Genomic DNA, 17,500 nt, shown 5'->3' on the forward strand with positions numbered 1-17,500 from the left:
AAAAAAAAAAAAAAAAAAAGATTTTTTTTTTTTGCGGCCAAGTGCGCTATTTAATAGATCGCATTTATGCGTGATTGGCAGGAATTGAGTTAAGTTGAAGTCATTCTCTTATTTTGAACAGAGAATGTTTACATTTGGAAAGCTTGTGGGGCATCACAATAAAATTAGGCATAATGTGTTAATTCCAAGACAGGAGATGTGTGTGATGTTGTTACCTGACATTAGTTTTGGTGAAATTAAGCCTGCATATATCGGTATCGGAAATTAAGATTTGGAGTGGACAATATCGGAAAATCAGATATCTGCAAAAAAAAAGCCAGTATCGGACATCCCTAGTTTCTACCAAAGTTCAACATCAGCTTAAAGATGATAAATAAAGGGTATTTATAGCATATCGTCTCTGTCGGGTGGAAACCTCATATGTCCAAAACAGTTACTTTTCGGGATTCATATCAAATAAATTGCAAAAGTAGCAGCTCCACAAGCTTGAAACGCGCCACGTTTCGAGCTTGCGGATCTGCTACTTTTGATGCTTTTGTGTGAGAATGATCAAGTAGGGCAATAATTTACGGAAAAAACACAAAAAGTTAGAATATGGAGATACAAGGTTTCTGCCCGACAGCAACGATATTTGTAGTGATCCCCGGGGGGGGATTACTGCTCTGCATTTGACCCATCCTATTAGGATCAGTGTGCTGCTCCAAGTCAGCGCACAGGGAGCAATTAGGGGGTTCAGTGTCTTGCTCGGGGACACCTCGACGACGCCGAGCCTGGGATTGAACCACCAACGCTCCACCTCCTGAGCCACACCGCCGCTCCTGAATGATGACCCCCGTTTTCTGAACCACTTAACCCATTAAGACCGGGAACGCATCTGTGTGTCATTTTTTAGATTTCTTTGGCTATTTTTTTTTTTATCATGAAAATGTGTGCAAATCTTTGAATATATATATATATTTTTTTTTTTACTCAAATCTTTGCTTCTGGGGATTCTACGAATATCTTCTTCTAAATCCTAACGTTTTTTTTGTTGAACAAACTTATGTTGCTATAATATCAGTGGTTCTCAAACTTTTTCATGTCAAGGACCACCCAAAATGATATGTATTTGGCCGCTGACCCCCTGTTCCAGGAACCCTCCAGAAACAAAAAATGGGGTTAAAAATGTTCAGTTTAAAAATATATATACTGCTCAAAAAAATAAAGGGAACACTTTGATCCCTTAATTCTTTTGAGTTTTTTTCGTTAGCAGTATGTACACAGTTCATGAAAAAAACTCAAAAGAATTAAGGGATCAAAGTGTTCCCTTTATTTTTTTGAGCAGTGTATATATTCAAAGATTTGCACACATTTTCACGATTTTTCAAAAATAGCAGATCTACAAGTTCATAGCGTGGCACTCTGTGTCGCGCTATGAGCTTGTATATCTGCTATTTTTGAATAGCCAAAGAAATCTAAAATGACAGAGCTGCGTTCCCGGTCTCAATGGGTTAAACCCTATATGCTTCATTGACCGGGGTCCCACAGGGGTCTATACTCGGTCCCCTCCTTTTTTTCCCCCTCTACACCAAATCTCTTAATCTTCTGCTATTTCCGTCAAATTTCCGGCCTATTACGACTAGGGCTGTCAACGACTATGACATTTTACTTGAAGATTGATTGCCGCTCAAATAATTGCGATTGACGATTTCGTCGCGTTTCTGACGTTGAACATTATTGGAACATTATGAATAAAATGTTCATTTCTGTTTGGCTTTTAGGCTTCGTAAACAAAAGGTGCACAGGGCAAATATTACAAATAACTTACACAATTTACATAATTTAATAACTTTGCTACACTGTATTTTACATTATAACTTTATTTAAAAAAAAACATGAATAGTGAAAATAGCAGATAAAAACTGAGCTCGTTCATTTATTTCCATTTCCACTGTTTTTGAAAATGTTTGAAAATATATGGAAGATTTTCAACATGGAAAATGATTATGGCGATTATAACCAAAACAAACTTCACCCACTGTTTTACTCCTGTAAACCTGTGATGTGACAATAAAGTTCATTCTGATTTGCTGAAAATAATTTCGATTATCTCAAATAATTGTGATGAGGCGATTATGTAATAACGATGACAGGCCTAATTATGACATGCCCGGAATAGGGTTCCACTAAGGGTTCATGTGGTTACATTTTTTAAATCAACATTCAACCAAACATTGTTTTGTTTATGTTGAAACACTGTTTTTTTTTTTGCTTCAAAGAATATGACTTGTGTATTTTTTCGGCATTGTGGGCCCAGTGGAATGCTGTCTGCCGCATTCCGTCAGTGGTGGGGGTGTATAAACCAGGCATGTGTGTGTGTACAAAACCTTCTTGATCAAAACCGTCTTCTGCAAAAGAAGCGGCAGTCTCACAGCTTTGGGGAAAAAGAGGGTTTGGGGGGGGAATGTTGTTATTGCTGACAAGCAGACCATCAAAAGCCATCCAGTAGCCCCACCACCAGTCAATCAGTCATGGATATTACCCAGTGGGACACGGTCTCAGCTCAGGACTCTGAAGTCTTGCAGCGTTCCCTGGGAGTATTATATAGAGTTCTTTAAACTCCACCATTTATCCTCTCATAGTGTCGCTCAGTGTCCGGTTGTTTCAGTGCAGAGAATGCTCGTGGGGGACCCCCCCCCCAAAAAAATGGCTTCCATTCGATGTTCTTCTCAGAACAGTAGCCAAAGAGGCCAACCTCTAGCTTGAAGGCTAAACTCTTTCTTTCTCTCTTTCTCTCTCTCTCTCCCATATCTTTGTCTGGCTTGCTGTCTTTCTTTCTTTAACCCTCTATTTTTCCATAACCCTCCATTTTTTTTTACTCTCTCTCTCTCTCTGTCCAAGTCACAGCAGACGAGCTACACAAAGGCATCAAAGCAAAGTTAGCTCGTTTTTCCCACGACCAGCTCGCGTGTTTTATTTTACCGCCCCCCCTCCGCGTATAGCTCTGGATTCCGGGGCAAAAAAAAAATAACACAAGTGGCACGGGGAAGCTGCCTGTGTTAACCAAACCCAGGACGAAGAAGCCTTTTTAAGTCTGATTTGCCCGCAGGCTCCTGGTCTCGCGAGAGAGCCAGCGAGTGGGCGTTCGTTTGTTCGCTCAGCTTTATTATTCAGGATTTTTTATTCTTTCTTTCTTTCCCCACTGTCTTTTTTCTTATTTCTTTTTTTCTGTATTCGCCAAAGGAGAACTGCACTGAACTTGATGATCTTGAACACAATTAAGAAGCCTCACCCCTTTTAAACTCTTGACAAGACTAATTACGTGTGTGCGTGCGCGTGTGTGTGTACTGTATGTACTCCCATGATTGTGTGTTGGCGTGCGTCTCTGCGCGCGCGCGCTCGTGCATAATGTGTGGGCGTGTATGTAAAACAATGCAGCGCTATTGAAGTTAGGATTGTTAATTAGTATCGACTTTATCTCTCTCTCTCTTATGGTGTGAGCAGGCTTAATGCACTCCAATTAGATCCACTACTTTAATGGCACTAAATCCTTGACTCTACATATTTGACTGTCATTGTAGTGTCTAGTTGTGTATCTGGGTGTTTGCGTGCATTGTTGTGTCTCCTTGCAAACTCTTCTGTCACGTCTCGAAAGAAAATTGACACACTGGCTGCTGCCGCAGTGGATGAGTGGGTTTGATTTCCATCTGTGTATACAGTTCTGTCACCCTTTTTGGGATCAAATCTGACCTGTACTATGCCGTTGTACGCATTTTGCGGGGGAAATGCACAAAAGACACCGAGAACTGTGTCCACACTGTCACTATCTGAATCGGAACAATGGGATTTAGATTGAAAATCGTAAAAGTTTCCCATGGTAAAAGAAGTAAAAACTAAACCCCTCTGTCTGCCAGTAAAATCCTCAGTGTCAGTTTATCCATCTGTTACTCTGGAAGTGTATGAATGGAACCAAAGGGGACCCGTACGGGTCCCTTTGGTTCCATTTGTACACTCAGCGTTATTTAACACTGAGGATTTCACTGTGCAGCGCAGACATTAGCAATCCCAACACGCTTCCTTAGCATAGCACCGCGCACTCAATTCCTCATTTAATATCGATGGCAATAAATCACCATGGTAATGCCTCCTCATTTGATTTGGTGGGATCTGATTAGGTCTTATTGCGGAGTCATTTGAGCCGAGCTAAATTATTAATCAGCCTGCTCCCGTATATCACTCAATAGAAGCCCCCCCCCTTCTCTCTCTCTTCTGCCACCTTGTCCTCAGTGTTAATTTAAACCATTCACATGTGGGTGTGTAAGGTGGGACAGGCCCCTATGCCAGTAGCTCTCAAACTTTTTCATGTCAATGACCCCCATATCAGTGTTCATTTTAACAGCAAATTTGGATTAGTTTAGTAAAATTTCATTTAGTTTTAGTCATATTTTAGTCATCTGAAAAGTTTTAGTCTTGTTTTAGTGGACTAAATATCATATGATTTTGTCCACTAAAATCAGGCCTTAATGGCTGATTTTACACGTGTTTGCATGCTGAAAATAGCCGTATAGTCTTTTAGTTCTACTGGATCTCTTCTCCACTAGTCCCTCCCTAACACTTTAGTTTAGTTCTTATTTCTTTACAAAATCATCATAAATATATTTTATTTAGTCTTAGTTTTAGTCATCATAGCTTAGTTTTTATTTAGTTTTTATTTAGTTTTTATTTAGTTTTTATTTAGTTTTCGTCAGTGACAAAAGGTAGTCGACGAATATCTTTCGTCATAGTTTTAGTCGACGAAATTAACAGTGCCCCAAATGTATATATATTTGGCCGTGGACCCCCCATCAGATTTATTTTTGTGCCAGGGACCCCCAGAAGAGAAGATTTGTTTTAAAAATAATAAAAAAATGTTCAAAAATATCAGATGTACAAGCTCGCAATGCGGCACAGGTTGTCAAGTGACTCTCCCTCCACATGCATAGGACAGTGGTTCTCAAAGTGGGGGTCCGGGGACCCCTTTATCCATATTTTATACTTGGCTATTCAAAAGTAGCAGATATACTGTACAAGCTGGCAGTGCGGCACAAAGTAGCACGCTGTGAGCTTGTACATATCCCACTTTGAAAACCACTGCCCTATGCATGTGTAGGGAGAGTCACTTGACAATAAAACAACAACAAGGAAATGATCCGGATCTGTGCAGAAGCGCCGTTGCTCCAATGTGAATCTCAGACTCCCATGTGATTAGGGCTGTGACCATTATGACGTTTTTACATGACAATTCGTTGTCATGCAAATAACTGCGATTATTAACGATTTAGTTGTGTTTTTGTCGTTGAACGCTGGAAGATTATGAATAGAAATGACATTTCTGTTTGGCTTTTAGGCTTTGAAGTTGCACAGGACAGATATGACAAAATAACCTAAATATACAAAGAAATGACTGACATATTTAATAACTTTAAACTTTCAAAGAAACATTAATAGTGGAAATAAGCTCACAACGCATCGCATCACGTTGCTAATCGCGTTGCGAGATTAACAAACACACACACACACACACACACACACACACACACACACACACACACACACACACACACACACACACACACACACACACACACACACACACACAGATCGTGTCATAGACATTTAGCCTCTTGCAGAGCCATGCCATGAAAACACTGACAAAAGACACTGTGCCATTAATGGTGATGCAATGATATACATTTTGAATACAGGTCCATTTGGTTATATTTTGTTCACTTTCGGAGTCACAAATGGATACATGATCCTGTTGCTGTGTTGTAAACCCAGAGAACTGTTCTGGTGTAGTTTACTGCTACACACTGTACAACAACTAAATATAAAGAACAAATGAACATCTGTATACAATGTGTATGTATATATATATATATATATATATATATATATATATATATATATATATATATATATATATATATATATATATGTATATACACATACACATACAGTATATATGTTTGTGTGTTATATATGTGCGTGTACAAATGATATATTCTCATATATTATTTTATTACCAAGTTGACCGGTGGAAAACAAGAATGTGTACTAACATGTCCTTAAAGCACTCGGTAAGCCTTCATCATCATCACCCTCCTCCTTTCCCTGACCATTTGATGTTGTTTCTCTTTTCTTTTTTTTTTAAAAGTGCACGGCAATTTGCATGCAGTGTTAAGTGCCAAGTGGGAAGTTGTTCTAAACGCATTCCCCTGAGACACACAAACAAACACACAGGCACGCGCACACACACACACAGCCTACACAGTAGTACACACAGTCACACACGCGCGAGAGCGAGTTTCACCGGAGGGCTCAGAGCTCAGCTTTCAGCAGGTACACAGTAAAAAATACTCTGGTGTTCATTTATCCATTTGTAAGTCTGAGAGTGGTACAAATGTAACCAAATGGACCCTGACAGGTCCATTCGTACACTCTCAGAGTAAGACTTTACAGTGTAGGGCTGCATTTATCTGGCCACTGGACCGACGCTGCTTATTGGCCCTGCAACCCTCCCGGGACGCAGGCTTTTGATGTGCCTCTAACCACTGGTTTCCACTTTATACTGCCTACGCTCCAATCCTACTCACATCTTCCCTTCTATGCTGTCCATCGCCGCAGCGTTCGGACAGATGGCTTGTTTTGCTTTGTTTGGTTTTGTTTTGTTTGTTTGTCTTCTAAGAGAAAAAAAAGACAGATTATCAGCCAGTAAATAAGACAGTTGTGGCATCATACAAAGTTATGTATGTCAGGGGTACCGCATCGTTACATAAGGTCTCCTGTGGAGTTCACTTCTACTCTGCTGCCTTCTACCAGTTTGTATCCTTGCAGTGCCTCACTGCAGCTCTCCTCACTTCTCCTCTTTCCTCCTCTCCTCACCTCAACTTTCTCCTATCCTCTAATCACCTCAACTTTCTCCTCTCCTCTCCCTTGATTGATTGAATATTTTATCAACAGTTTGCAAAAAAAGTAACACAGTACGATTCTACAATGATGCTATAAAGGATAACTCAAAAAGCCCAGAGGGCTTGTTTCCATTGTGGTCCTCACCGCAACTCTCTCCTCTCCTCACCTCAACTCTCTCCTCTCCTCCCCTCCTTTCCTTTCCTCTCCTCTCCCTTGAGTTTATTTTTTATTACCTGACAGTCTCCTGCTCTCTTTCTCTATAGATTTCTCGTGCAGCATTGAAACCCCCCCCCCTTAAACATCTGTGTGTGTGTGTGTGTGTGTGTGTGTGTGTGTGTGTGTGTGTGTGTGTGTGTGTGTGTGTGTGTGTGTGTGTGTGTGTGTGTGCGTGCGTGCGAAAATGCAGCTACTGTACATGACTGCGGACATGTCCCTGCCCACATCACTCTCTCTCTCACTCACACACACACACACACACACACACACATACAGTACAGTACATATACACACACACACACACACACACACACACATGCACGCATATACACACACCTGCCTCCTAATACCCTGTGGCTGCAGTGGAGCACTGTAGTGTGTGTGTGCGTGCGTGCCTGTGTGTGTGTGTGTGTGTGTGTGAGTGGCTGCAGCTGCTTTTGGCCATCCGGGCTGCCTCCTCGTTTTCAGCTTCATTTCCTTCTCTAATGAAGATTCAGAGGCACCACAGCCACTGGGCTCAGGACAGGAGAGGAGAGCTAGCGGGGGAGGAGGAGGAGGAGGAGACGGGAGAGGGCGGGGAGGGGTTAGTAGAGGAGAGAGGGGAACAGGAGGCGAGGGGGGGGAGGAGGGGAAGGCAGAGACGAGGTGCAACCGATGGAGTTGAAAGTGGGTGGAACATCTAATTGGGAGCACAGTAAAAATCTGGCGTGTTCGTTTAAAGCCTCAGTTATACTTGGTTGCGGGGCCGTTGTCGTGCGCAATAAATAGCAGATCTACAAGCTCACAACGCGGCACATCATCATCATTTTTACTGTGTAGTTGGACGGGCACATGAGGAGGGAGATTGATCCGCAAAAATGTTTATTCATTAGTCATTTTTTTGTCATAAACTCAGAGTTCAGCTAGCAGGAACAATATTACTAAAACATCATCATTTTACATGTTGTGTTAATTGTTTAGGAAACGGCGCTAGTGTGTGTGAGGGAGGGGGCTCCTTTCACATTGTTTCCCAAATCGTACATTAGGACACAATTCTTCAGTCGTGAGTTTTTATTCTGCCTTTTAGTTATATTACATTGCCGATATTCATTCATCATCCGTTTTTGTACAATGCAGTCCAATCCACAAGAGTGAACTTTCAGTTAAGACAAACCATATTTCTCTTGAAGGTAGCTGTGCTCTCATTCAGCTTCTTTCAGTGGGAACTAATTGGGAATTTGTAAAACTATATAATAGGCTTTTTCAGAGTAGCTGGTCTGACACTGAGAGACCTGACGTGTCGAAGAGCACAATGGTCGTCAAAGGAACAGATTAGAAGTGTGGAGAGCGGATGGCGATGGCCAAAGGGAGAGATGGAAGAAAGAGAGGGTGCAAAGCAGTGTTGCCAGTGAAATAAGCAACCAGGTCTACAAAAACAACCCCAAAAAAGAGACTAAGCCGCATGATCACACATACTCCAGGAAAATGAGATAATCTAGTCTCAAAATCTGTTTTACCACTTGATCCCTATAAAGGCGTACATCAGCTATTTTCAAAACAATCTTGAAAACATTTTTAACTACACAAATCTTGTACAGGGGTTCCTGGCCCAAAAACGGTGTCGTTATTGTAAGGCTTGGACACAGCCTTTTGTAGTGGTGTGGTGGTCCATGTCTTCCACTTCCACAGTTACAACTACAGATGTCCGATAATATTGCCACCCCGATATCATATTACCGGCCAGTATTAACATAAAAAATGCATATGGGAAAATATCGGTAACAGCTTTTATTCATTAGTTCAAGTCGAACTTGAAGTCGCTGAAGTCTCTTATTTTGCACAGAGAATGTTTACAATTGGAAAGCCTTGTTCCATTCATGAATGCATCCAGTGGGGCATCACAATAACATTAGGCATAATGTGTTAATTCCACGACAGGAGATGTGTGTGATGTTGTTACCTGAGATTAGTTTTGGTGTTAAAAGCCTGCATATATCGGTATCGGTTGATATCGCAATCGGAAATTAATGAGTTGGACCATATTGGAAAATCGGATATCGGGGGGGGAAAAAAGGCAATATCGGACATCCTTAGTTATAACCAATTTAAAGCGATATAAGAACTGTTTAGACTGCCCTTAGCTGGGAACAGGGGGAGGAATAGAGATAGAGAGAGAGGGGGAGAGAGGTTGAGAATTGCATGATGAGTATCGTGACAGGTAGAGAGATGAATAGAATGAGTCTCTCTCTTTCTCTCTCTCTCTCTCTCTCTCTCTCTCTCTCTCTCTCTCTCTCTCTCTCTCTCTCTCTCTCTCTCTCTCTCTCTCTCTCACTGTCTCTCTATCGCGCTCCTAATTAGCTCCGTGGCTGTGATGAATGGCACAGCACTTATAGGACCCCAATCGGCGGGCTGACCTTGTCATGTGGGTTGATGGGGTGGTGTGACTCTACACCCTGGTCCCCCCCCATCCTCCTCCCTCCTCTGTCCCCCACTCACTCCTACCACCTTCTGTGGAAGCAGATGCTGCTAATGTCTAGGTGTGTGCGCGTGTGTGCGTGTGTGTGTGTGTGTGTGTGTGTGTGTGTGTGTGTGTGTGTGTGTGTGTGTGTGTGTGTGTGTGTCTTTGCACGTATGCATACAGTATACGCGCTTTGTCCTCTGATTGCCATATCAGCCGGTCATGCACGCACCATGTGTCACTCAACACATAAAAGTTTGCTCCCACACTCTCATACACACTGTGCAATATGAAATATGTCTTTTTTGCAGAAAAAAAGCTTTTATCCGTTTGTGTGGCAACTTAAAAACTGTGACAGTGTGGAGCCATGGGTACTCCCTTTAGCAGTTTATTTGTTTTCGTCTTCCTGTGGTCCTAAGACAATAATCTACATTAACTCATTCAGTGCCACTCGACGTCTAAGACGTCCATTGTATCATAAGCCCTGTGCCACTGGACGTCTAAGACGTCCAAAAAAATAAAAAATGGGGGGAGGAAATGTTCAAAACCCAAGATATCATGATTTTAAAATGTTCTGCTCCATTCACCTCTTGTTTAACTTCTTACTGAAAAAGGCTGTATCTCGGCTCCTAAGCACCTTTTTTTTACAATGAATTTTGGCTCTGGCACTCAGAGCCAAACTGCCAGAAATAAGTCAGGCACTGAATGAGTTAACAATAAGAAAAACATTACATTCTCAATGCATTCCACACTTGAGAAATATCTAGAAAAGCATTTCACAAGTCATTTATCAGTTAGTAAGTCTACGTTTCTTTTTGAGTGTGAATGTAACTCTGAAAGTGTACAAATGTATCCAAAAGGTACCTTATGTGTCCATTAAGTTAACATTTGTACACTTATTTAGCCGTCTGCTAAGCAAAGCTACAGTAGCGAGCGAATGTTCCGTTATCAACGCGTCACGATGCAACGTGTTGTGAGCTTGTAGATCGGCTGTTTTCACTATTCTTTAAAGAAATTATAATAATAATAATAACGGAACTATCTTTGCAGTTTGTTTGTGTGTTTGTCTTAAGGGCCGTTCACACTGAGCATGATGACTATAAAGATAACTAACTGTTGAGGTATTAGTTATAGTTGTGGTGTGAACTCTGCCATCCACTGACTTAGAACCATTTTTAAAACTATATTTTTATAGTTCTAGTGCTGAGTGTGACTGGCCCCTTTAGGCCTGTTTTCTATTTGTCACTTCATTACTCTCTGTGTAAATTGAATGAACATGGACAGATTAGACCGTGGTTCTCAAAGTGGGGTCCTTGAGGGGGTTCCAGGGGTTCCCCAGCCAAGATTGATAGGTGGACCCTTTTATGTCTATACTGTAACTCAAATAGTGTAAAAATGGAACGGGTGCATTTGGTTCCATTTCTACATTCTCTGAGTTAAATTAACACTGATGATACTACAGTGTTAGATTGGGGGTCCCAGAAATAAAAAATGGTATGAAATGGGGGTCTGTGGCCTAATGCATATCAAACTGTGGGTCTTTGAAATAAAAAAAGGTCGAGAATGACTCCTATAGCCGTAAAAATCTTCTCTTATGGGGGTCCCTGGTGTATCTTTTCAAAAGGGGGTCTGCAGGCTAATAAGTGTCAATTGACGTGAAAAGGTTTAAGAACCACTGGATTAGACTTTAGTGTGTTTAAGTCGTCGTCATTACTGCCTAATACGATGGTATATATATATACAAGTCTCTGTAGAGTGGAAAACCTCATATGTCCAAAACTGTTACTTTTCAGGATTACATTTCAAAAGTAGCAGATCTACAAGCTCGAAACGCGTCGCTTCGCGCCACGTTTTGAGCTTGTAGATCTGCTACTCATGATACCTTTGTATGTGACGCTGTAGTGTGATCAAGTAGGCAGTAAAAGAAAAACACAAAAAGGTGAAGTATGGAGATGATAGGTTTCTGCCCGACAGCAACGATAAATATCCTTCCTCCTTCCTCCCATTCAGAGCAGTAAGAACTGGCGCGCTGCGGTGGACCTGACAGGCCGGCTGCTGACAGCACACAACCAGGGATATGGCAAGAGTGGCCAGCCCACATCCCACACCACAGAATCACTGCAGGTACTGTACTGTGTGTGTGTGTGTGTGTGTGTGTGTGTGTGTGTGTGTGTGTGTGTGTGTGTGTGTGTGTGTGTGTGTGTGTGTGTGTGTGTGTGTGTGTGTGTGTGTGTGTGTGTGTGTGTGTGTGTGTGTGTGTGTGTGTGTGTGTGTGTGTGTGTGTGCGAGCGAGCTGGTTAGCGCGAATGTGACATTCAGTCTAGTGTCTCGCATGTGTGTGTGGGTGTGCATTTGGGGAATACAGAGTCATGCCCGACATGCCGTGTGTGTGTGTGTGAGAGAGAGAAAGAAGCTGAGAATCCAAGAGATGCCTGCATATATTAGAGTCAAAGAAAAGGAGCACACACACACACACACACACACACACACACACACACACACACACACACACACACACACACACTGCATGACAGACAGAGGGCAGTACTTCCCAGAGAGAACAACAGCTGTGACCAGAGGAGATAGGAGATACGCTTGATCACTCTCCTTGCTCTCTTTCACTCTCTCTCTTTCTCTGTCTCTCTTTTTCTTTCTCTCTCTCTCTCATTGTTATCTATACTTGTCTCCTGTCTCTCCCCTGAATCCTTCTCTCTCTCTCCCTCCTTTCTGTCTCTCCTTCTGGTATTCCTCTCTTATCAATCTCTCCCTCTCCCTCCTCTCACCAGTGTATTGGATCAATGTCAGATGAGGCTTATTTGAAAGTATGTTTTTAACTGTGCACTAACAACTGTGTGTGTGTGTGTGTGTGTGTGTGTGTGTGTGTGTGTGTGTGTGTGTGTGTGTGTGTGTGTGTGTGTGTGTGTGTGTGTGTGTGTGTGTGTGTGTGTATGTGTATGTGTGTGTGTGTGTGTGTGTGCGTGCGTGTCTTTCCAGCTGTGGTTTGTGCGTCTGGCGCTGCTGACCAAGCTGAACCTGTTCCAGAACGCCGACCTGGAAATGGAGCCGTTTGGCAACATGGATCAACCAGACCTCTACTATGAATACTACCCTGCTGTTTACCCTGGCAGAAGAGGTACACACACATACACACACAGACAGACACACACAGAGAGAGAGAGAGGTATTACTATACTTGTGCGGACATCAACATTTTAGGTCGGCAATTTTATGAGTGCTGTTTAAAACAAAACATTGTTTTGTCATTTTTAAAGCTGAAAACATAGCAGATCTACAAGCTCACAGCGTTGAGCGCTTGTAGATCGGCAAAAAGTATAGTAGAATATGAGTTATACTTGTGGGGAAATTTGGTCCTCACAAGTACAGTAATACAAACACACACACACACACACACGGCAACCTTTTTGACATGAAGTGCTGTGTTTTTATTTTCTTGAAAGTCAGTGTGCCAAATCAACATTACGTTTAATTATGACACCACATCAAAAATGTTATATTTCCAACATATTTGTATTACATACATCCATACACAAAAACAGCCTTTATTTTTTCTTCTTCTTTTGAAATATTTTCTTTCACATCAGGATGGTAATGATCATTAGACTAGAATTACAGATGTGCCACTTCAAAACTTCACATGTCCTGCCATCGCCAAGACAGTAAATTTTCAGGGGATTCCCAGGGCAATAAGAGGGACAAAGAAGGGCATTTGAAATGCTGAATTATTTTGATGATCACTGCTTTTATGATGCTAATTAATTTGAGCAACTGGTCAAATCACCTTTCGCCTCATAATGAGTCTGACACCTTGTTCAACACACATTCTTTTGTTCTCATGTATATAGATGTCTGTTGAAGGGAAAAACGGGGGTGTGTAGTGACAACTTCTTTTCAGGGGCAAAACAGTGCATTTTAAGGGCAGAAAAGGGAGGAAAAAATGCCTTTTCAGGGCACTATCAGGGAAAGAACAGTAACGTGTGAAGTTTTGAAGTGGCACATCTGTATGTGCAGGATGGAATTTGCATACAGATGTGAGGGGACTTAATTTAATTGACTAAAACATTGACCTTTCGAATGTTCCCACATGTCTCGATAAGTCCCGCCTACCAGAAGAAAATTGTCAATGAAAAAACACCTTCAAGTTCTCCACCTGTTTCCAGTGTCCCATGAGGCCTTGCATTAATTATGGGCATCACTTCCTGTTGTCAGTCATTCAATTCAGTGATCCGTGTCAGTCAATGCTAATAATGTATGTGGGAACACAACCTGACAGAAATCAGAAAGGGTCATAATATCAGTCTGCTTACTTTCCTACAACATCTCCCTCCACACAGCTGATTCAAATGAATGATCAATGGCTCTTGACACTTGCTCTAAGCTGTAGCCTAATATAACTCCTGTCCTGTGTTTCATTCTGACTGGCTGCTGTTGCTGCTGTGACACCTGAATCTTTGCGTGGGGATTAAATGGTGCTTGTAATAAGCATTGATCATTAATTTGAATCAGCTGTGTGGAGGGAGGGCAAGTATAGGCAGACTAATATGACCCTTTTTTATCAGGTCGCAGGCCTGATCTATGTTCAGAAGGTGCAACTTGTCATCACTTTCTCATCACTTTTTCTCATGGGGACTCAATTAGACCCCATGTGAGTATACAATGGAACCAAATGGACCCATTTGGGTCATTTGTTCATGTAAGGTATATGCTAGTAGTGAAAAGTAACTAAGCACATCATGTACTCAGTTAGACCCCATGAAAGTGCACAAAAGGAACCAAATGGCCCTTATTGGTAGGTCCGTTTTACTGGCAATAGAGGGTTTAGCCTTTAGCGTGAATTACATCAATCATTTTGATTGTATACTTTTGACCAGATTCATATGGTAGAAGAGTGTAATTTATGACAATACAGCACAGAGTAGTTTCGTCTTTTTGAAGAACACGTTAGTATGTGAAACTAGAATTAATAAAATTCTTCTCATTTATTTTGGATAGTAATGTATTATTCTGCTATTCTTGTACAGTAAAAACATGACAACAAACCACCAAAACAGCCAAGTAAGATAAAGATATTCTAAATCTTTATCCAAATGGCATCAGTGGATTTTGGTACACATAGTTCCTACACTAACACGCCAAGCTTGCTAGCTAGCTAGCTATCTAGTGAGCGTGTAGACCACTGGTTCTGAAACTTTTTCAGGTAAAGGACCCCCAAATTGATATTGAATTTGGCCGCGGACCACCCCATCTGAAAATACTTTTTGCCAGGGAGCCCCAGAAGATAAGATTTGTGTCGAGATGTTTTCCAAATTGTTTAAAAAATAGCAGATGTACAAGCTTGCAGTGACACGCTGTGAGCTTGGACATCTGCTATTTTTGATTGGCCAATGTTTAAAATATGGGGTTTAAAATGATTGTGATGCTGTATTAACACATTTTACTGCTACTGCTCATTTCATGTTTGAAAGCTTCTGTAGGATATACTGTATACATGAACATTATGAATACCATTCCTCAATGTGCCGTAAAGCTACAACGAACGCTAGTGCTCCGGTTCGGAGAGTGCCTCTTCCTGGGTTTGAACTGAAAATATATTACCCACCTCCTTTATTATACACCAGCATACCGCCGCACCACAGCTGGCCTATTAAATATTAAAAGGAGAAAGTTGTGCAACCTCAGGAGCTTAATGTGAGACGGCACCATTGAGAAAGTACCAACAACTCTACTTGTCTCCGGCACCACTACTTTGGTTTAGTTCTTTTTTTTGTACACTGCATGAATTGTTCTCTAATGTATTCCCATTGCTTTTGGATCCACCATACCCCTAGGGCTACCACAGTGAAGGCAAAGACACACAGACACATGCAGTGGAAGTTTACACCGCAGCGACTTCTAAGGGGAAGGCAACCGATTGAATTTCCATTGCTCAATATTAAATGCTTTGTGCCCTCCTACTGTATAAGGTGCCCGCAGACAAACTGGCACGAGTTAAGCCTAGTCTGGGCATCAAAAACTGTTAACGTTTTTGGCTGAGCCCGGTGCGCGCGCGCGCCGCATCGACTATCTATTATCCATGATCGCACCGTTGGAGCGGCTTGAGACGTGGGGCGGGCGCGCAGGCGATGCCCTCCCTGATGCGTGAGCACCGACTGAGCACTTGGAGGAAAATGGTACAATAAAAACGTACAAAAACATACAAAACGGTACATTAGAAACAGTCGGAGTTTGACAGTTGTTAATTCGTTCACCTAGTGCAGTGGTTGAACTTGGGGGGGAGGGTTAATTGATTGAATACTTTATTAATACGGTTGTTAACAGTACAGGTAGTACAGTCAAAAGTTATGTTCAAAGGATAACACAAAAAGCCCCAGGTGGTTGCTTGTTTCCATTGTGGTCCATTGTACTCAATTCGTCAGTAATACATACAATACAATACAAAACATAATGGAATAAAGCTCACTAGAATCATAAGGTATATTTACAGAGAAAGGAGGGGTGGGGGGGCGGAGGATTCTACTATTAAGGTGTTTAAAGGAGTTAAACGAGTTTTAACAGGCGTTCTGGCAATTAAGCGGCGTCACTGGACCCCTCTGAACATGTCCACTTTGAGACCACACTTTATTTACGTTTTTGGTTTCTCTTTCTTTTGGCAAATCAATAAATGACACTTTTGCGTCGCTTGCGTGGTCATTCACCGAGGTTAAATAAGGTGTGAAGCCGTGGTCAAGCGCCAATTTGGATCCTTGATGCCAGCCAGTCAAGCTCCTTTTTGAAAATAGCTTCTTTTTTTTTGTACGACAATGGGGATGAAAGAAGGGCCGACCTCTGCACCGCCGCTCCTCTGAAGAACGACCTGAGCGTTGACTGGTTTGATGTCAACCACAAAGACGGAGACAAGGAGAGGGGGGAAATGAATAGAGAGAGAGAGAGGGGAGGGGTGGAGGGAGACATACAGCATTGGTTCTCAAACTTTAACATTTCAAGGACCCCCCCCCCAATAACTCAGAGTTACAGACCCGTGAGGGTCCATTTGGTTCCATTTGTACGCTCTCAGAGTTACAGACCTGTGAGGGTCCATTTGGAACCGCCTCAAGGAACCCTGAGGGTCCCTGGACCCCACTGACATAGAGAGACAATGGCAGTGATAAGAGTGGTGGACATATGAATGTTCAAGGTTTTTCAAAAATAGCAGATCTACAAGCTCATAGCGCGGCACAGAGTGCCGCGCTATGAGCTTGTAGATCTGCTATTTTTGAATAGCCAAAGAAATCTCTCAGTCAGGTGGAAACCGTGCATTCTTTTGAGTTAGAATTCTGAAAAGTAACAGTTTCTGGACATATGAGGTTTCCACCCGACTGAGACGATATCAAAGGGACCCTGATCAAAGACCTGGCGACTCACCTGGATACAGGCTGTTCCTCAGGGAGCGCTGCTTCGTGTGTGTGTGTGTGTGTGTGTGTGTGTGTGCGTTCTTTGGTGCATCGTGTGTGTGTGTTCCTGTGTGCACACATGATTGCATGCATTTTTTTTTTCTAGCGAGAGAAATACTGGGCCACTGTGTGGGCATGAGAAAGACATATAATGTGTGTGTGTGTGTGTGTGTGTGTGTGTGTGTGTGTGTGAGAGAAGCACAGAGAGAGAGAAGGATGAGGCAGAGCAGTGAGTGATGGCGCTGTGCTGTGCAGAGAGAGAGAGAGAGAAGGGGTTGGTTGGTTGGTTGGTTGTGGGGGGGTTTAATAAGCAACCATACGTAGCTCAATGCCATCTGTAGGTTCTTGCCTCCAGGGCTGTGTGTGTGCAGTCTGTGTGTGTGGGCGGACGGGTTTATATTCTCATCTCTCTCTCTCCGTCTCTCTCTCCGTCTCTCTCTCTCTCTCTCTCTCTCTCTCTCTCTCTCTC

General features: G+C 42.3%; 1 protein-coding gene across 1 annotated transcript in view; it reads left to right on the forward strand.

The window, feature by feature from the left end:
- The window catches only part of trappc12 (trafficking protein particle complex subunit 12), a 48,245-nt gene that overhangs the window by 15,625 nt on the left and 15,120 nt on the right, over positions 1 to 17,500 (forward strand). Inside the window, exons 4-5 of the mRNA XM_084045800.1 lie at positions 11,594 to 11,707; positions 12,578 to 12,716. Coding sequence (XP_083901926.1) covers positions 11,594 to 11,707; positions 12,578 to 12,716 — 253 coding nt within the window. The remainder of the gene's footprint in view (positions 1 to 11,593; positions 11,708 to 12,577; positions 12,717 to 17,500) is intronic.

Source organism: Gymnoscopelus microlampas (assembly GCF_963454915.1).
Source record: "Gymnoscopelus microlampas genome assembly, chromosome: 20".
In the NCBI taxonomy this organism is placed as follows: domain Eukaryota; kingdom Metazoa; phylum Chordata; class Actinopteri; order Myctophiformes; family Myctophidae; genus Gymnoscopelus; species Gymnoscopelus microlampas.